Below are 20,391 nucleotides of genomic sequence, written 5' to 3'. Positions count from 1 at the left end.
CACAGAGGGTAAGCTCAGATGCTTCGATGACCAGTACGGATTGCAAGCCAAGAAAGCAATTTGCCACAGAACATTGAGGCTCAAAGCAGCGAGTGGCGAACTATTTTTAAACTATCTCACAAAAAACTTAAACGACTTTTCGGGACGGTGTTTGTGTATTTAACCTTAAACGAAGATTACGGATGTGCAGCAATTCCATCTTGAGGTTTGCGTTGTATTTTGCTGCCATTAAAATCTGTACTTTAAGAGATGGCATGCGTTTACTTTGGTGTGCATTTCCTTCCGGCATATTAGCGCGCGTGTGACAACCTTTACCTGCAGCTGGGCTTACTGAGGACTCGAGAGCTGATCAGACCACCACAAACTTGAGAATAAGTCTACTTGTCCACGCTTTTCAGTGCCGGGCAAACTGTTATATCGTACGGCAGCACTCACCTGTTTGAACAGCTCCCCATCTTTACACGGGAGCTTTGCATCTATTTGCCTTACCTATTCGTTACTTCTTTGCAGACCTGACTTGGGAATGCATCGAGAGCGAGCGACACAAGCGGCAGATAGCGCTCGGTGCTCTGAGCATTGCCTCGGAAGGCATATGGACAATTAGCTGGACTGTGTCCGCACGACTGGCGATCAGCAACAGTTGTATTGAATATGTGCATCCATAACGCTATAGTCAGTGCAGGTCTTCAGGCCCTTTCGGCTCAGCCGTCTGTGTTTCGAGCAGTCCTTAGTACAGTGCTGCATATCCGGCGTTGGGATGTGTGAGCTCAATTAATTATGACAGTATCTTTTTATTGGTAGTGTATGCTCAGATTCGAAACATTTCCAGTCTTTCTCGGCCTTGGATTTTATCTTATTTCTTGCCCGACCTTGCTTTTTCGTGGCCAGGGTCACTGTTTTAAGCCGTCGATTACTCGCATAATTTGTTACAGTGAGCGCTTTATATATTGTTTATCCTGTATCTCCTGGTATGATAAAGGCCTAAAATTCTCAGCGCAAAGTCATTGGCAGCTTAAATATGCATGAATGTGTCCAAACGAGCGTTTCATCGATAGTCGAAGTCGATAGCCAGGCGAAATACAAAAGCATAGTTTTATATACTTGCATGCACTGTGTGACGCCTTTTACCAGCATCCTCTCAACATCGAAAACGCTGCTGAACCGTTTTGAGGGATGGTAGCCAAGCCCAGCCTCCAATGCTAGCTCTGCCTCGTAACCTTTACCAATCGAGATAGGTCACACAATTTCATCAGCCGTACCCTGCTGATGAAAGGTCACCAGCGTCTGACAGCGCAGGCGACAGCCAGAGAATGCAGGGCGTGAATTTCGCAATGAATTCAACGGATCGTGGCCTGGATGACTGGAGCTAAAATGGTTTTAGCAAATTGAAGACATCCATAGTGTTAATGTCACGAGGGCAGTGAATATGGTCACGCATAGTCCATTTGTTGTATCGGCTCCCGACAGATGCTTGGCCGTGTTTGAACCCAATCATCTAAAACCAAAGATCACAGTACCAATCGGTCCTTTGGTGGAAACGCATGAGTTCCTGTCATTCAGCCCCAAAGCTGGGCAAAGACGGATAAGAAACCGATTTGCACGCTTCGTACTCTATCCATGCTCTTGGCGGACGTGTAGTGTGGGGCCGATGACTGGGAGTGTGATAGTGCGTTTAGATCCTTAAATGAACGCAGTCGATCTTGGAAGCTTTTTCTCGTCGTCTGTGCCTATCAGCATATGTGGAATTTACCCATTTAATTGCCGGCATCCAACGTTAGCCGCGTGCTGATCGCTGCCGCGTTTTTTTCAGCTGTCCGCCACGTTCAAATAATTTACTTAATCGTCCACGATTGAACGCTGTACAGCATTTTTGCGGTCGGTTATCTAGACCGTTGTGTCCCTGATTTCCCTTGGCGTCAAAAAACAGCGTTTTACGAATGCACTGTATTTGTCACTCGCAGAGTTGATACGACTCGAGAATGTTGATGCTGATTGTTTTCTACATAATAATGACTATCGCGTTCAGTTCTTGAACAACATTGGAAATATTGCTTTGCACGTTTATTGTGCGCAATATTTAAGTGTCTACGTAACATTATCTAATTCGAACGGAAACATTTTCAGATTTCAACTTTCTTCGGATGAAATAAATACAGCAATCAAACAACAATGACATAACAACCACGCACGCGGCCACAGCAGACATTTTTCAGCACGGGAGTTGATGCCCTCGATGACACTCAACTCAACTTCGTCCGTTTAGTGCCTCTTGTTGTTCGATGTCGTTAGCAGCTGGCCACCAGTTCGCCCAGGGAGCCACTAGCGTCCGTTACTCCCGGAGCTATCGCAGTCATGTGGTCAGCATTCCCTCTACAGCGTCTCCAGCTTGTCGACGGTGTACTTGATGCCGCGGCAGAACGAGGACGTCATGGACTTGCCGCTGAGGTCGCAGAAGTCCTCCACCAGGCTGCGCAGGTGCCGCGCGTTCTCCATCAGGGGCGAGGAGCTGACGCGGCACGGGAACACCTCGAAGCAGCTCTTGGCACCGAGGCCGCGCGCCGTCACGACGCCGTACTTCTTCAGCTTGGGCGACTTCCTCCTGAGAAGACGGACAAGGTCATGTCACATCAGCAGGTGGTCCCTCTGAACAGCTTGAGCCGTGAACAAGCAGCGAATAGTGCTAGTTAAGCGTGACATTTAAAACGAGCGTGCCGTGGTTTAGCTATTTTTCTTCTTCAGAGCCTGTCACCGACAAACTACAGAGACTGTGTAAGCATGTATCTCGCATGGCCAAATATCTGTGTATGACTAGAATGGTTGGGACTCACTTGACGAACTCGTAGACCAGGTCTCCCATGCTGTAGCTGTCGAGTTTGCTCTGCAGCTCGCATATGACTCGGCTGCGACAGACGTCCGTGTCGAGCTGGACGGCCCTCAGAGATACCTCAACCGGGTCAGACCTGCCGGCGGCACAGAGCGGCAGGTCAACAGGCTGCTCACTGACACCCCGGCCGCGCTGCTCACTGACACCCCAGTCGGCTGCTCACTGACACCCCAGCCGCGCTGCTCACTGACACCCGGCCGCGCTGCTTACTGACACCCCGGCCGCGCTGGTCACTAACACCCTGGCCGTGCTGGTCACCGACACCCCGGCCGCGCTGCTCACTGACACCCCGGCCGCGCTGGTCGCTAATACCTCGGCCGCGCTGCTTACTGACACCCCGGCCGCGCTGGTCACTGACACCCCGGCCGCGCTGGTCGCTAATACCTCGGCCGCGCTGCTTACTGACACCCCGGCCGCGCTGGTCAATGACACCCCGGCCGCGCTGGTCAGTGACACCCCGGCCGCGCTGGTCAATGACACCCCGGCCGCGCTGGTCAAGGACAACCCGGCCGCGCTGGTCACTACTGATCCATCGGGGCCTCCCTTCCACCAGACGCCCGTGGGCTGAGGCCGGAATGTATCTTGCGGCATTTGGTTGTAATGGTGTGATTAAACAACTTTATGGCATGATCGTCTTGCTTTGCTTAGGTCCGGTTTGTCAAGAGGGAAGGGAGTGAGAAGGACATCCATGGAAGCGAACGATTAAACAACCGATTACTTATTGTCCGAAGTTTCACCCGGATGATACAATGCAGCATTAACTAAGGGGACGTCAGTTTTCAAACAGGACATTTCAACGACCTGGCTGTCATTGGCTTTTGGCTGTCGGCAAACAGAGGGGAAGCGGAAGCTGGTGAAAGGTAAAATGATGCAAATGATGACGTAATTTTAGCTCATCTCCTAGTAAGGAACCAGGCCACTTAGAAAGCATGCCACTTAGAAGTTTACCGGTGACACGGAAACTCTATAGAAACTCTAATATCACGGAAACTCTGCGAGTACTTCAGCGAATACCGACTGGCGCACGCGTTGCACCGGGTCGCCTCGCAGCCGAACTGCGCTCCCCACCACCTTCTCGTCATTCCTCGTCGCCGCAACTGGCGGCGAGTCCGACGCGCCCGCCTCGAGAGCCGCGCACCTCGCGCGAGCCCGCTTACTCTTGGAGGGCGCGCGCCAGATTGTCCACCGTCAGCTGATTGGTGAGGGCGCGGGCCATGCTGGCGCCCGTGTTCCGGTACTCGCGCAGCAGCATTGTCAGCTGCTGGAAGCCGTCCACGATCGAGAGAAGCTGAGCTGAGGGGCACACGAGGGACGTCAGGACACAGCAGACCCGCCCGAGACCGGACAATCAGCCAGACCCGAAGCTGGAGGGCTAGTGGCAGCAGGTTGTAATGATGTTGTGACACAGCTGGCAAGAACATTTCACGTCTTTTGAACGGCTAAAGGACGTTGCGGTTCACGCACGATGGCTGTGGGTCTTCTGATAGTTCTGACACACATTCGTGACGAATAACGTATATATTTGTAGACTAAGTTTTGATATGTATTGCACCACATCCTTTGAATTCATTTTGAAACCTGACAACTGCGCAAATAAGATTGAGGATTAAAACAAAAAAACACCCGTTTTTTGGTGAAAGGTAAAGCGGTATTTTTTGCGCAAAACTGACTCTATCATGCATTTCAGTGTTGTGCCATTTCGAAATTAAACGTAAAAGCTAGCATTCAAGTATTTCACAAACCCAATCATTTGAGCAGCTTGATGCCGGGCTTATAAGACCACGCAGGGATTTGTTTGCAGAGCCACGCCCCCGATTGAGAAACATCTGCCTCCCACCACCAGAGAGTCCAAGTGGCCAATTACCTTCTCTCTCCAGCAGACCGATATCATTGGAGATGTCGGCCGGCGAGGCCAGCGCCCCCACAGCGCCCAGTACGCACAGCAGCACCGCGCTCTTCATACCACTGCTGTGCGGCACCACTTCTGTCTACCACCGAACACGCCCTGCAACTGACCTGCGTTCCGCACTGTCCGCCTTTTGTACGCGACCGGTGGCGGCCGGCGAAGGCGCCGGCACCGGCGCGACCGGACGCGTCCGGTGCCAGTTCCGGCCGGCCAGGTCACCGGCGCGCCGGACGGGCGGCCGCTCCAGCCAGTGCCGCCGCTGCCTGCTGTCAACCAGTGAAAGCCTTCGCCCTGACCGGCACCCGCAGTCAGCGGTGGCAGCGGCGGCGGCGTGCTCCTGCCGTGACGGAAGCACGCGGCGCAGCTGCGCGGCTCTGGGGGGGGGGAAGGGGGGGGGGGGCGCAAGGGGTGTGTCGTCTCTATCCGTCCTGCCGAGTGCTCGGACCCCTTTTTGTAGACGACTAAGGCATGGTTGTCTTTGGTACATGCCCTCAGCACATGTGCGGTGGTGTCGGAGAACCCAAGTTTAGCATCATTTTGATGTCAAGTTCTAGAGAGTGAAGTTTTCCATGTCGTTTAAGAGTAGGCGATCAGATTGCGCTTTCCTTGGCTCGACCGGCCGTGTTGGCCTGATGATGGCGGAGATCGGCAGCTGACCTTCGCCTAGATACAACATGCCGACAGACACCGGAAACACTGTCAGCTGGCTATACGCCAGCAACATGTCTTAAAGGGAATTTTCACATTTGGAGATATTAAAGCAAGTATCAGATATGATGCAACAGGCTCACTTGAACTATTGGTATACTTTTTAAGTGGAAAAGACTGATCTATACAGCACAACTTTCTGTTTAGTAAATATGTTCCTCAATGTGTCATCGCTTGATTACGTCATCGTACTTTGAACAACATTTATTGAGGGCCAATTGACGACCGCTATATCTGGAAATCGTACTCATGAACGCCAGATATGAGCGCCTCGACAACAATTTTTTGTTGTTGTTGCGTTGATCGCCGCACGCTTGTGGTATGACAAGATTTAAATGTCGTTATTATGACGTCATGAATGTGAAGGTGATTTTGAAAACCCTTCCCGATATATCTTTTCCCATTTTCGCGGGTGTGTAGCCCTGGAACAGAAGGGCTTGAGTCTTCAGAAAGGCAAGGTTTTGAACAGCACCAAAAGGTCTTTAAGAATATCAGTTCAAAACCTCATGTAGATGTGGAATAGTCCATTTAATAAAGTCATGCTCACCATTATCTTACATCCGTCATTTTCCACTCTCTCCTACCGCCATGGTCATTCTTTTCACAGGTTTGTTGCTTCTTGAGAAAAAGCACATCCAAAACATCATTTCGACATTCGCCGCGCCACATGAATTCCGGACGAGCGTTTCGTCTCACTGCGCCGCACGAACCGGACATAAGCGGCGTTGCATGGCGCACCGAACACTGATGCGCGACTTGTGCGACTCTGCGCAATCAGTGACGACAAAACGTGACGAAAGTGCACAACCAGGATACGCTGTTAGTGACCAAACCGGTGCAGAAACTGTCCAGAGGTGACGCTAGATGGCCACGTAGGAATCTTTGCGCGTCAGTTGGGGTTGACCTTGCTGACCTCCCGTGGCCGGGCCGTCGCGTGATGTCTGCGTACCGTTGCTCGGTTTTCTTCTTCGCTGCAGTCAGACATGGAGCGTGCCAAATTTCACAGAGAAAGTTCCGTCAGGTCTGGCTGGTTCTGCTCATACTTGGAAAGGCAACATTTCTGGAGAGTGAGAGTTGAACAGGATCTCACACGCTTGACTTTTGTACGTCAAAAGCGTTGCGAGTGATACGGTGTGCCCATCTGTAGCCAAATTTACGAAGGGGTGAATGAAACGTCTGTTTCGGGCACTAGTTTCGCTATTTCAGGTATTTCCTACGCATAAATGCACGCCTAATTTTGCACGACACCGTTGCCTATAACTTTCGAAACTTCCAGCGAAGTCGTACAATGAGATTTGAGGTTAGGTTCCGTTGCCTTTAATTACCAGCTTGTTCAAACCAGCGCTCACTTAGGCAACACTAGTCCTACCAAACAGGGTCCGCGGTGCGCCGGCGCCGCCGCTCCACTCCGCCCGGCGGAAGAATTCAATTGACCCCAGCCGCGGCGACGGAAAGGTCACGCGGAAGGGTCGCGGCGGGGTCAGCGCGCGGCGTCGCCGGCCGGCGGAGCGCCGCCCATTCCCCATCTGTGTCAGAGCGTGCCGCCTCATAACGGTGCGCCTGCGCTGGGAGACGGCGCCCGGCCGGACGACACTCCCCACCGGCCATGGCTGCGGAGAGGTGTCTGCTGGCTGCTGCGCTGCTGCTGGCCGTTGCGCTGGCCGGCGCCGGCCCCGTGGCCGCACCTCAGCCGACCGACACGGTCGGCAGCAGCGGCGCTGGCTCGGAGCAGGACAAAAACGGACGCCAGGCAGCAGCCGGAAGCGGCGCCGACGACGCCGGAACGGGTTCCAGTGACACACAAACTCAGCTCGGAACCGGTCAGGCCCAGACAGATCAAGCGGAGGCCAAGTTCTACGATCTGAACGGTGAGCTGGGGTGGCCAGCCACGACACGGCCCTCGTGCGTGTGGCGGTGTCGCAAGGCATGCGATATGGGACGCCTTGATCAGGGACAAATGACATCCCGATTTTTTTTGGCGAATTACGATATCATATTCTCCTTGATTCTCAACATAATCCCGGTAGGCATTACGCCCCATTACACGAAATGTCTCCGCCGGGCCTGACATATTGAGACCCATTACCAAATACCATTTGCTGGGCCCTATACAATGACGAAGCTCGTGCCGGAACCGGAAGCATCATTGGAATGCGCGCTTTTTCGGTCTCGATCGATCTACTAAGTGAACCTTCTTTGGCCATGGCGTGGGCGTTGACACCGAGGGATGGAGGGTTTGCGGGCATGTGTAACCTCCAATTGTAATGAGATGTCATTTGTCCCATCCAATTTTGCCCACAAAATGCATCTTTCCACAATTTGCATCGAAAATGCCATTTTAGGTCAGTTTGCTCCGTACATATGGCAGTTTGACCCTCCTGTACCAACCTTGATTTGTCTTCTAATCTCAAAGACGTTGTTATACTCAGCCATGTGGGCTGGCCAAGATGTGCTTGTTTCCTTTTTTGGAATGGCAGAATTTGGTGATTTACCACACGGGCTATTTGGCCCGACGCGTAAGCATTTAAAACGATTGGATTCCGTGAAGAATGAAAGCCTCAGTTTGACGTCTTTGTATCCAGTATTCGCCATAAAAATTGCAGCTGAAATGTTTCACCCTTCCTGTCTTTAAACGGCTGTGCTAGTGTTTAAATGCACCGCACCGTCCGGTGAGCGCGAATACCCAGCTGCATGGTGAATGTGAACTTATCGCGCACAAGTCGGTAATGATAATCATTCTGCGCTTCCAAAAGCACGAAGTGCAAGGGAATCTTTAACAACAGCAACCAAATTGGTAGATTGTGAACGAAAGATAATAATTGAGTTACGTCGGACTACGTTAATAAGCGGCAACGAAAACACGGGATTTGGAGCAACCGAGAAAACATTGAGCCTTAGAGCAGCCCTGGAGTGACCAAGGGGACAATTCCTGAGCTTTGCTGCAGCACGTCAAGCACGCACGCAGCTGCTTCCCTGCATCATTTCAGTTTAGTGCAGTGCAGCTCAAAGACAAGCAAAGCGGCATCATCGACGTAGATGTGCTGGTAGTGATCAGAGGCTTCATCCGGGTTTACGCCGTGTTCGAGCCCCTGACTACCGGCTTGGATCTGGCCTGGGTTCTATAGACGATCCGTGCGAACACCATGGAGCATAACGGTCCCGTTCAAGGCGAGCACGCACGTTGTCAAGCGTATTGCGGTCAGTCATGCATAAACAACGTGCGCTGCATGCACGGACGGCTCTCCGTGCATTGAGCATTCAATTGATGCGATTCCTCTGTTACTAAGTGGGCGATTCGTCGGAACTAATTGACATGCTTGAAAGCCCTTCAAAAGCTTAAAGATAAAGGCGTGTATACCTTGACAGTCTGCCCACAATGTCTTATTGTTAAATCAGGCTTATAGGTTTTATTAACGTGCCCAAATTTTTACGCATGAAATTGCGAAATTTGCCGCAACGAAAGCTCAGCAACCAGTCAACATCTCTTCGCAATTTTTGTCTGACGGTTCTTTCCCAACCCTTCCCTTGAATATGGTCCGGCGGCTAGAGCATTACGCCAGTGCAATGTCTTCAATCTAACGGTTGCAGCCTTACCTGAAACAAGCAACGTTTTTATACATGCGCACTTTACCGTGGAACCGAAGCATTTGAATGAATAGAGCCGAGGCCAGCCAATGGCCACCCGCCTGCTGCGGCGGAGACATAATGCGGTCCGGCGTGGATTTGGTGCGGATTCGGTTCGGTTCGGCTCGGCTCGGTTCGGCTCGGCTCAGTTCGGCTCGGTTCGGTTCGGCTCGGTTCGGTGCGGGGCGAGCCAGATCCGCGACCTTTGACCGGGCCGGGCAGTGTGTGTGCGCGGACTCGGGCTTCGGCGCGGGGCAGTGTGTGTAGCGGGCAGAGCATCGCTGCGGGACCTGGCCGATCTGCGATCTGTGAGGTCTGTGAGCGTGTGCTGGCGGAGGACGAAAACCTCGGTGCGAGGCTGTATGTGCCAGGCAAAGCCCGGTGTGGCGCCAGGCGATGGGTGAGGGGCCAGGCGGAGCAGTGGAGGGCGGGCGGCACCGGCGACCCGACCCAATTCCGTCGCCGCCTGGCACACATAGCGTGAACTGGTCCCGGGCGCCGGGCCGGCCGGCCAGCCCGACCGAGCCTGTCCGGTCAGCGGATCGCCGGCGCCGTGGAAAGTCTGACCGGCCCGACCAGTGCAGGTCCCGCTCCGCAGCGGCGCGCCGGCCTCGCGGCCCGCACCCACCCCCTCCCCACCGACCGGCTTCACGCACGAACGGCGGCACGGGCGGTGTGTGTTTGTTTGCAGACCGAGGTGTGTTTTCATTTGCTTTTCACTAGAATTCGCCACTATCGCATGCTGTATCTTGTAAGATATGAGTCATTTGTCGACAAATTATGTATACATATACGTATATATATATACATATATATGTATATATATATATATATATATATATATATATATATATATATATATATGTATGTATATATACACATATATGTATACATATATTCTCTCCCCTATCTGTCTCTTCCTCTCTCTCCCTCTCACTCTCTCTCTCTCTCTCTCTCTCTCTCTCTCTCTCTCTCTCTCTCTCTCTCTCTCTCTCTCTCTCTCTCTCTCTCTCTCTCTCTCTCTCTCTCTCTCTCTCTCTCTCTCTCTCTCTCTCTCCTCTCTCTCTCTCCTCTCTCTCTCTCTCTCTCTCTCTCTCTCTCTCTCTCTCTCTCTCTCTCTCTCCTCTCTCTCTCTCTCTCTCTCTCTCTCTCTCTCTCTCTCTCTCTCTCTCTCTCTCTCTCTCTCTCTCTCTCTCTTTATGTCTTTCTGTCTTCCTCGGACCAGCCCCACCCGGGCGCCGCACCCAGCGGAGGTGCCGGAGCATCCAGCTCTGGGGGTTTACAGTCCATGCGTGTCTGGCGCTGGGTGTCGGCGGGTGATCAGCCGAACTCCAGCTGTGGCGATCTGATTAAATCTGTCACTGTGTGCCTTACGTAACAAACCTCACTTTCACCGAGAGTTAACTGACTTGAAGGCAACTCAACATTGAACGCTGCATCAAAGCACGAGCCATCCAACATAACCAGTGATCGAACACAAAAGTTAAGTGAGAAAGTCGAATGGAGGAGTAAAAGGAAAATAGTCGAACGATAAAACGGCGGCAGGGATAAAGCTTGAAAGAGATAAAGTCTGATTCGGGAAAAGTAGGAAGCCCGTCACAAAGAAACAAAACTGACCCGTGTTAAAAGCCGAAGCGGATAAAATTCTAAGGGCAAAACGTCGAGACTGGCAAAGTCGACGGGGATTAAAGACAAATCAAATAAATTCGACGGGAATACGATTCAGTAAGGTTAACAGGCTGGAAAACGCTTCACCAGTGGAAGTCAAAACACCGGTGGGTACCATGAATCAGGCCCTGGTGTTTGTAACAGCGGTGGTGAGGACCAGGAAAACAGGGTCCGGCATTTGTGGAATGTCAATGGGAACCAGGAACTAGGTTCTGGAATTTGTGAAGGAACTAGTGGGAACCAGAAACCCACATTTGTATTTCCGAAAAAGACATCTCGTTTTTAGAAGGGAAAACTGTAATCCGAGCATCAACGCTGGGAACCAGACACGTGTTTGTCCAGCACCAGGACTAACGAAAATACTGCTTCCTCGACGAGAGCCAACGTTCGCGACCGTCCCAGAAAGTGTCTAAGGATAAAGGATAGCAGGGTACCCACAACAGATCGGCCGTCTGATGGCAGGGTACCCACAACAGATCGGCCGCCTGATAGCAGGGTACCCACAACAGATCGGCCGCCTGATAGCAGGGTACCCACAACAGATCGGCCGCCTGATAGCCTTAGGGCCCGTTCCATATGGTTCGGTAGTGGAGGCTCCAAGGCTGGCTTCCTGCTAGGAGCGTTTGATGGGTGGGGATGGGCGGACCGAAATTGGAGGACTTTTATTCGACTTTTTCCATTTGACTTTGTTCAATTCGACTTTTTTCCGGGAGTCCACATTACCTGGCACGCAGCTCGCACCTGATCGCACCTCCGCCTCTGTCCGACAGGGACGACCCGCGTCTTCTTCAACTACGGCGTGACGCTGACGGCCCTCATCTACGGCCTGATGGGCGTCAGCTACTTCTACGGCCCCTACTCCAAGGAGGCGCTAGCGGCGAGGCGGCGCGCCGAGCAGCGCATTCAGCACCTGAAGCTGAAGCTCGGCAAGGACGACGTCGGGGAGGTCGACTACGGCTACTTTACCGAGGAGGCGGCGGCCGGCGACGGCGGCTACGCGGGGGAGGACTACGGCTACGACCGGGTCGGAGAGGGCGCGCCGCCGCCGGCCTCGTGGACGGATGACGGCCGCTATCCAGCTGGTGATGGCCCGCAGCGGAGCTGGCGGCGTTAACCGGCGCGGTGAGCCGGCCGACGCCCCCCTCCGGCTGCGCGGGGGTCCTGGAGGCCCGGCCCGGCTCAGGTGAGACGACTGGGCCCAGCAGCGGTCGTGTCGCACCGAGGGACATATGTGGATGGGTGGATGGGATGGGATGTGGAAGGAAGCGGGGCCCAGCGCTAAGGGCTGCAATACCGGCAGGGTTTGAGCTTGATAACGTCAAGCTGGGGTCAAATCAGCGACAACGTTGCGAGTAGCGGTGCATACAATGCGACTGGTCGCACCGTCCTCCGCCAGATCGTGTACGTGCCGTGACGCCGCGGTGCGCGTCTGCTGAGATCTTAACCAGACCCTCAAATGTGTCCGCTCATTCTTCAAAACTGAGAATCCCCGATTTCCTCACCTGAATTGCACACTTCCGCTTGCGTTTGTATGACGCAATTTAAGAAGGAAGTGAATACCAATTCAGTGGCACAATTTCACCCCCAACAGCAGGAGGTGGCTAACTTTCACATTCGCAGCTGAAATCGTGACGTCACGTCTGCAGGTGATACGTGCATAGTGGTAGTGCAGGCTTGCTAACAAAATCCCACGTATGTTCTGTAATTTTGCAACATACAGTGTTTGCTTAAGTATAACACAACGTGATGCTAACTACATGAACGACAGATTATGTTTCGGCCATTCTATTACAAAGGCTGTTTAGAGAGCCGGTCCAAAATGAGCGAAAACTACTTTGCGTCCCAAAGCCAGGTTGGCCGGACTAGGTGATAAACGACTTTTGAAACGTTCTCATTTTCTTAGACCACGCAAAACAGGAAAGGGTGGAAGAGTTAATGCCTAAAGAACGACTCAGTGCATGCACACGTAACTATGGCCCGATTTAACCATTAATGAATCCTCTATTGATTTCCTCACAGCCCACGGGAGCTGCGTTACTAACACAACGCTGACGCGCGTCACTCTCGCGGTAGCTGTCACCATGACAACCGGCTGGGGCGGCGGCCGCGGCTGCGTGGGTGCGGGGTGCTGGCATGGTCAGCAGCGTAACCTGCCGCGCTGTCCGCAGCGGCAACGGCATCGCTCCGTCGGTGGTCAACGTGCTGGACATGCAGAGCGTCGAGTGCCGCACCTGGATCGACTGCCTGGAAAACAAGGCACAGCGCGCCCAGCAGCGGTCAGACACGTGAGAAAAGAGCGGCAGGCGGACTGGGCCTGCCCAAAATGTTTTTGGTGCTCCTAGACGAGCAGGATATTATGGTACAACATCATTATTCGACCTCGAGAAACTTCCGATTTTGAAAGGTTGCCACTTTCCGCTTTGTTTTTGGCCGTGACAGCATGAACTTAAACATGGCCAATGAAAGTACGGGTATCGTGCATTCGTCTTCCACAGGGCTCGTGCTTTGGCCAAACTTTGAATAATTTTTACAACGTATAGAGAAAACCCGTGACAAAAGTAGACAAGGTATGGAAGGAAAGCGCGAATCGGGAGGACACACTTGATGTGCCACCTGTTTAACTCAAAGATAACTTTCCGGTAGGTCTAATCTATTCAGGCGTATACCGTAGACGCGGGTGATACGGACATGTGCCCACACGGTGCACAGGCCGTCATGTTACATTATGCTCAGGCATTTATGTCATGTAATAGTCATGCACTGTAACAGTCATGCCATGTAAAAGTCACTCAGTGTAACAGTCATGCGATGTAACAGTCGCGATGTAACAGTCATGCAATGTACAGTCATGCGATGGAATAGTCATACAATGTGACAGTAACGCGATGGAATAGTCTTGCACTGAAACAGTCGTGCGATGTAGCGGTCCCCGCAACGTAACAGTCATGCGATGGAATAGTCATGCAATGCACCAGTCATGTCTATCGCCAGCGTTTCGTTGCGCGCCGAAGCCCGGCTGAGCGGACAGCTGATGTTGCAGGGAAGGGCCGGAGCCTGAGGACGCGTGTGACCAATTCTTCTTCACGTGTCCGACGGAGGCCAGGAGCCTGGGCGAGCTGGCGGACGGGCACGAGGCTTACACCGGCTGAGCGCGCCGCGCCGCCTGCCACAGCGCTGGTCACAGGCGCTGTCCGCCTGCCACAGCGCTGGTCACAGGCGCTGTCCACCTGCCAGTTGAAGTGACGCAAGGAGCTGAGGCTGTTGCATGCTAGCCATGGGATTCGTTTTCTTCAGCCGAGCTGCCAGCAAATGCTGAATGCATTGCATTCGATATGTGCTGTAGTGTGTTTGTGCTAGACAGCGAGCAGCGGGATATGCGTTGTAGTGTGTTTGTGCTAGACAGCGGGCTGCGGGATACGTGTTGTAGTGTGTTTGGGCTAGACAGGGGGCTGCCGTGGTCCAACAGCACATCGAGTTTAGTGAACGCTGTCTGCTTAATTCGGATGCGATTCACCGGGGCTGCCTATCACGATCACGAAAGTGGAAAATGCTTAAGTGGAGATATGGAACAGCATAAAGTTCCTTTGTTGATTTATGAGCATTACTTTTTTGTTTGGAAATTTCGTAGTATCGCGGCTGAGCGCATGAACCCGATGATGCGCCATTTTGTTCTGCATACATAGTGTTGCGTGTTTTGTCAATATGTTACGGGCATAGTTCGTTATGGATTAATTTATTCTTGTTTTTGGATTGTGGTGCCCTATCGCCGATGGAAATACATTACTGATAGATTCTGTGGTATTTATGATGCCACATTTTTTGGCGGCTTACGAACGACGAAATACAATTGTGGGGGCTCTTTTAGATTATGTGAGCTACGCCGTACAAGTCCGTAGCTCGGCTGTCGATTTGCTTTTTTGTGAGTGTCCTATCTCCCTCCATATTTTTGGCTGAAACATTTTAAAAAACGTGGGAAATAAATGTTCTAGGAATTATCATCTTTTGGGGTATTTACTCACAGTGATGTTGCCATGAATGGTGCGATGTGTTAACCCGAACATGCAACCTCAATCCAACGTCCTCAAATGAGGGGTAACTTAAGACATTGGCGTAAACCCTTTTATATTTCATGTTGATATTGACGCCTCTGAGTTTTTCGGTCTCGTGCAGGCTCCTTTATTCCAAGCGATATGTCGTCTTCTATCACGTGGCGGGCTAAGAATCAATATTGTTTTACTTGAAGTGGGGCCCAAATTGCTTTGGTGTAAGGTTTCATGAGAAAGCAAACCCGGGTAACAGAATGTTTTCGTTTTTTCTAGCCGCGACACATCAATAGCTTAGATTATGATTATAGGCTCAGGTCAGCTACAAAAAGAAAAACGATACAGAAAACGAAAATATTGCTGGAATCGATTTTTAATCTGATTCCGTGCTGAGCGTACACGAAGCCAAGTTCAGATCGAAATTTTCGCGCGCCGCTCACGACTCACGTAAAAGTTGTAACTTGCATAAACCAGCGCTGTTTTACATGGGGACCAAAACGCGGGCAGTTCGTAGATTTAGGTCTTAAAAAGGGAAGGGCTGTCAACTACATCGAATGATCTTCGAGATGGCCGTTTCAGTTCAATAAACTATACAAATATGGAACACCCTTCCTAAGACATAGATATCATCTCCATATCGCATATTGCTCGCTAATGCTTAATTAGAACACAGTCGCGTTAAAAGGTGTATTGCGTGGTCAGAAGTAAGTAGCCGAAGTAGAAAACGCACCGGAAGAATACCACTTGCTTGGTAAAAAATGACACGTCTGCCTGACATTAAAATAGCGATACTCGTACGTTCAAAACCATGATAGGCGCTAGACCCGTTTCAAGTTGAAGGTAAGCGCAGCGATTATTATGAATGTGTGGATATGTGAATGTGTGGATGCTTCTCTCTCTCTCTCTATCTCTCTCTCTCTTCTCTCTCTCTCTCTCTCTTCTCTCTCTCTCTCTCTCCTCTCTCTCTCTCTCTCTTCTCTCTCTCTCTCCTCTCTCTCTCTCTCTCTCTCTCTCTCTCTCTCTCTCTCTCTCTCTCTCTCTCTATCTCTCTCTCTCTCTCTCTCTCTCTCTCTCTCTCTCTTCTCTATTCTCTCTCTCTCTCTCTCTCTCTCTCTCTCTCTCTTCTCTCTCTCATCTCTCTCTTCGCCTCTCTCTATTATGCCCTCCTATATTGCTTCCTGTCGAAAATGAAATTCGTGGTCTGGCTTCATCTTTCAATCGCCAAGACATTAACCGGCAGTTAGCAGGTACATCATTAGAACCTAAGGTTACAACCATTTAAGATCATGTGTAATGCTGCTGTGCACAAACATATTGTCCTTAAACAAGCAACCCATCTCAAAGCAATGGCCATTTCAGCTACATATAGCACGCATCATCACTTCCGTCGTTACCCCGCGTGACACTGCAGCAGACCTCCGTCGAGTGACGCCCCTTAATTCACGAGTACTATGGCCTGATATACATTTGTTCAGTCACCAGTTTACAAGCGGTTAGACGGCTCCAAAATGGCTTGAGGTGCAGTGACACATTGATGGGATGTTGGCAACGAACTTACGTGACACAGCGTTCCATTTAAAACTGTGTGACTGTTATATACTGTTAGTATATAACAGTCACACGAACTCGTGTGACATAGCGCTCCATTTAAAACTGTGCCCCCGTCTCCGCATTAATCGCTGTTGTTGTATGCGTGGTCCGTTGTCACCATGCATTCATGTATTATTCAGCTCCATTATCCATTATTCAGCATGCATTGTTTATACAGCACTGCAACTGGGATCGTGGTATTTATTTTTACCGTTATATTGATATTAGCCATGAAGCCCCGCAATAACGCAGCGTGCAGTTAGATGTCGCGCGGCTGAGTGCATCTTATGCTATATTTGTATCTTGAACTGCATCAGAAGCAATGCACTCAACGCTGTTTTGCGTTCATAAAATTTACACGCGCATAACGATTCCACACGTTATGAACCATGCACTGACATGCGTCCGCGCAAACACGACAATTGATGGGGTATTTTGTTTGCTCATAAGTAACTGGCAGGAAAGACCCATTGGGATATGTTTTCTTCACATCCCTACCTTAGTAACCAATCAACGGAATGCATAAATTAATGCATTAGTCAAATATACTGGTAAAAACGTCAAACAGCGGATCCAGCTTCATTAACACGCGCTCGGGTGAGGGGCAAATTGATCTCTCGAAGGTTTTTCCAGAATCGGCGTAGCCGCGCCAAATTTTGCATAGCTGTAGAAATTAAATAACGGATCGGTTGGCATCAAGAATTTATGCGTAGCTTATAAGGTCACTGACCTATGGCAGGTCAAAGTCAGGGCATGGCTTCAGCGAAGGCAATTTCTAGGGAATCCTTCAGTCTGGTACAAGAACGGAGTGCTAGACGAAGCCAAACATCTTTGAGATACTTTCTTAGGCACCACAACAGTTGGATGAACAAATTGCATTGACTGAAGGTCAGGTATGAAGGTCACACCAAGGTCAAAACCAACCTGTTTTATTACTCTAGGGCTTGCTGTATCGGATAGTTTCTGGTGCTCATTTCGAGATTATTGATAGCAGGAACCACACATACATCTTCCATGGACCTCTCAATGTTTTGTTTTAGTAACATACTTCCTAGCTTAATCTTTGTCGGTTAGTCAAATACAAAACTCAAATCAATCTTGTATGATTCTGGTCACCTTGACCTTCAAAAGGTCAAACACGGTCACTGACCTTAAATGAGAATGTGACCCTTTGCTTAGAAATGGTTATCTAGGTTCTAGGGGGACTTTGGAGACCAGCCTGGAACTTGAACTTGTTTGACCTTTTTTGACCCGAAGGATATGCCCTAGGAACCTGAAACTTTGACCTAAGTGAGTTCACGTACAGGTCAATACACCCTGTGAATTAGGTGTCTCTAACTTTTTTAGTTCCCCAGATCTCAGGGAGGGGGTCAACTTGACCCCCCCACCCGAGCAAAGGGTATCTAGCCGGCCATCCGGGCGCGTGCTAAGGAGAAAAAAACCTTGCTGATCCAGGGTTGACTGACGACGTCACCGGTGGAGTCGTCCCGTAAGTTTGGCTGATTCCTATAACATACATGTTTCCCATGGACTGGAGAAATTACAGTAACCGTCCACCATCATTTAGCCACATGCCATCCACAAAATGCGAGTTTTCAGGTTAAATGTCGCTTTACGTACAAAAATGATGTCATAGCTTATGCGATAGAGGAACGATACGAATTAAAAACATGAGGCATCGTCCATAAATTATGTTACACGTGTGGGGAGAGTGGGTGGGATGATGGGGTGTTGCGGAGGTGTGACAAGAGAGGGAGGGTAAGGTATCGGACAGGGTAATGTTACGTTCAGGTGTGGCTGGAAATCATGCGAACAGCTTCATAAGAAACAACAAAATAAAGTTTTCATGCTAGCTTCTATTTTCTTTCTTTTATGACAGAAAACATCCACTTCATTTGTTTCTTATCTCTAGCTCAATTAGAGACAAAACGGACATTGCTTTTTTGGACGTTACGTTTATCGCCCAACACAGTGTAACCAGGGGAAGATCCTGTGTAACCAGTGCGTAACCAGGGGGAGGGCCGGTTGAATAATCGTCAAAATTCATAACGTAATGTAATGACAACCCCCTTACGAACGTAAGCAAGTGCAAATGTGTACCATAAACCAGAAGGGTGATTAACCTGCCCCTGTTAGTGGGCGGTCAGGTAAAGTTACGTCAGATCACAAGCTTGAGTTCCATTTTGACCATGATGCAACATGATGGATGTTCATGCATAAAATTTTCATAAAATGCCCGGTAGCTGGCCTACAAGTTCACACATTCAGCGCAAACAAGTATCACAATATAATTATTCTAGTAAAATAATAACTTTATATTACAAACGTAGGGATGCAAATAAGGCACCACGTGTTGATTCATATGGCATCTATCCTTTGCCTGCTGCTCGCTTTTTAGCTTACCATTTCAAAAAATGAAATGAAATGATCAAACCATCATGCCTTTTGTAACTAGGTCAAAAAAGATACCAAGCTTCAGAGGTTTCATCAAAGGACTACCTTCATGGGAAGCAGAGGGATCACTTTCTAAAATCGGTTTGGAGGCGAGGTCAGCCAAAAAGGTTGACCCGACCTATCCGAAAACCTCATTTCTTCCTGGATTCGGGTCATTTCCTTCCCTGATGTCGGAATTTAAGAAAATAACTTTTTAATGTTTCATAGACCAAAAATTGTTTTTCTGCGGAGCAATGACTTATCATTGCTGGTGAATGCGAGCCGCCTTTTCGTAAGAAGCTTGCAATGCGGTATAGTTTACAGGAAAAAGACATTTCAGCAAGATTTAATACAAAATCGCACATGACTATCGCTGTCGCCGATCGTGCTGTATAGCCACCACAGCCACGATTATTTGACAACTACGCTTGCCACTGTTGGACAAAAACATGCCTTAACTCTTATCATTGCCGCCCTGTACTTTTAAAAGTTGCCATATTCTCCAGTTATTTGTTTTTTATCCCGATCCACGCGCCATTATTCTGAAAATCCGTCAAATATTTGCAAACTGGCTTAGCGTGTGAAGGAGTTAGCACGACACAAAATATTAGGCATCTACAGGATGTGGCCTGATACAAAATATGCGCGATCCTAAAAATGATGTTTAGTTACCTTCTACCAAATATACCCATGACTTAAAAAATTGTTGCGTTTATTTGGCCTCGCATTCCCTCTTTGGTTATATGTATTGAAAGCAAAAAGCTGGTCAAGAGGAGCACGGCGAGGGGAGGGTCAAGTCATCACTGGGGTGACTCAGCCCCCCCCCCCCCCCCCTGAAAGTACATCAAGTGGCGCCCCTGATCGGCAACCACTACTAGATAATCCATATTGAGAGAGCAGGAACACCGATATCAAGGCAGGCCTGGCCTGGCTCCTGACCAGTGCCGAAACGCCATGACCCACGTGCTAAGGTAGGTGGTCTGGCTGAGGCTGTAACCGGGATCGCTAGAGGCAAGATAGTGCGTCACTGATATGCCGTCGGCCTTGAAGCAATATAAAGCTTCCTTTAGGAAACACATGTATGCGCTGCATTCAGAGTGCCGAAGCCAAGCATCCCTTCAGAAGGGGCAGAATCGGGTTATATGGATTCTTTTAGCAAAAGGGGCCACCTCCCTTCGCTCATGTCTTTTTTATCTGTTTTTCTGTTGTTTATTGAGGAGCTCTTTAGGCTCGGGATTCTGTGTTGTGTCTTGGTGACCCATTTTTTGTGCTTTTAGGCATTCTTATTTCCCAACACTTAGCGTCAGGGTGAAAAACGCGGTCTACCGTTAGTGTTTGCTTTAATGCACACATGCCACAGGTGTGTCCCCAGCTGGCTTTGTTTACTGGAACGCTGTGAATAAATGTGTGTTGCGCCACTCATCGTGTTGATCAGCCGGGTAATTATATGCGCGTCACTGCCCCGCATATATCGCTCATTTTTCGAGCATGGTACGTTTATTCGGACTCTTTCACAGTTGATAAACCAAAGGGAG

General features: G+C 50.1%; 2 protein-coding genes across 2 annotated transcripts; one reads left to right on the top strand and one right to left on the bottom strand.

The window, feature by feature from the left end:
• Positions 1–1,929: 1,929 nt before the first annotated feature.
• On the bottom strand, positions 1,930–4,903 carry LOC119110394 (uncharacterized). Its single transcript, XM_037234204.1, has 4 exons — positions 4,749–4,903; positions 4,042–4,177; positions 2,829–2,960; positions 1,930–2,599 (listed from the first exon to the last, which is right to left on the bottom strand). The coding sequence occupies exons 1-4, from the start codon at positions 4,843–4,845 to the stop codon at positions 2,371–2,373; spliced, it is 594 nt and encodes a 197-aa protein (XP_037090099.1). The 5' UTR covers positions 4,846–4,903; the 3' UTR covers positions 1,930–2,370.
• A 2,152-nt stretch (positions 4,904–7,055) lies between these two features.
• On the top strand, positions 7,056–14,584 carry LOC119109734 (uncharacterized). Its single transcript, XM_037233483.1, has 4 exons — positions 7,056–7,366; positions 11,561–11,973; positions 12,959–13,075; positions 13,831–14,584. Exons 1-2 carry the CDS (start codon positions 7,105–7,107, stop codon positions 11,902–11,904), a joined length of 606 nt encoding a protein of 201 aa, XP_037089378.1. The 5' UTR covers positions 7,056–7,104; the 3' UTR covers positions 11,905–11,973; positions 12,959–13,075; positions 13,831–14,584.
• The last annotated feature ends 5,807 nt before the right edge of the window (positions 14,585–20,391 follow it).

This window comes from Pollicipes pollicipes, unplaced genomic scaffold, assembly GCF_011947565.3.
Source record: "Pollicipes pollicipes isolate AB1234 unplaced genomic scaffold, Ppol_2.1 Scaffold_7231;HRSCAF=8579_pilon_pilon_pilon, whole genome shotgun sequence".
Taxonomy (NCBI): Eukaryota; Metazoa; Arthropoda; class Thecostraca; order Pollicipedomorpha; family Pollicipedidae; genus Pollicipes; species Pollicipes pollicipes.
Note: the sequence above shows the minus strand (reverse complement) of the source record. Positions and strands in the feature narration are given on the sequence as shown.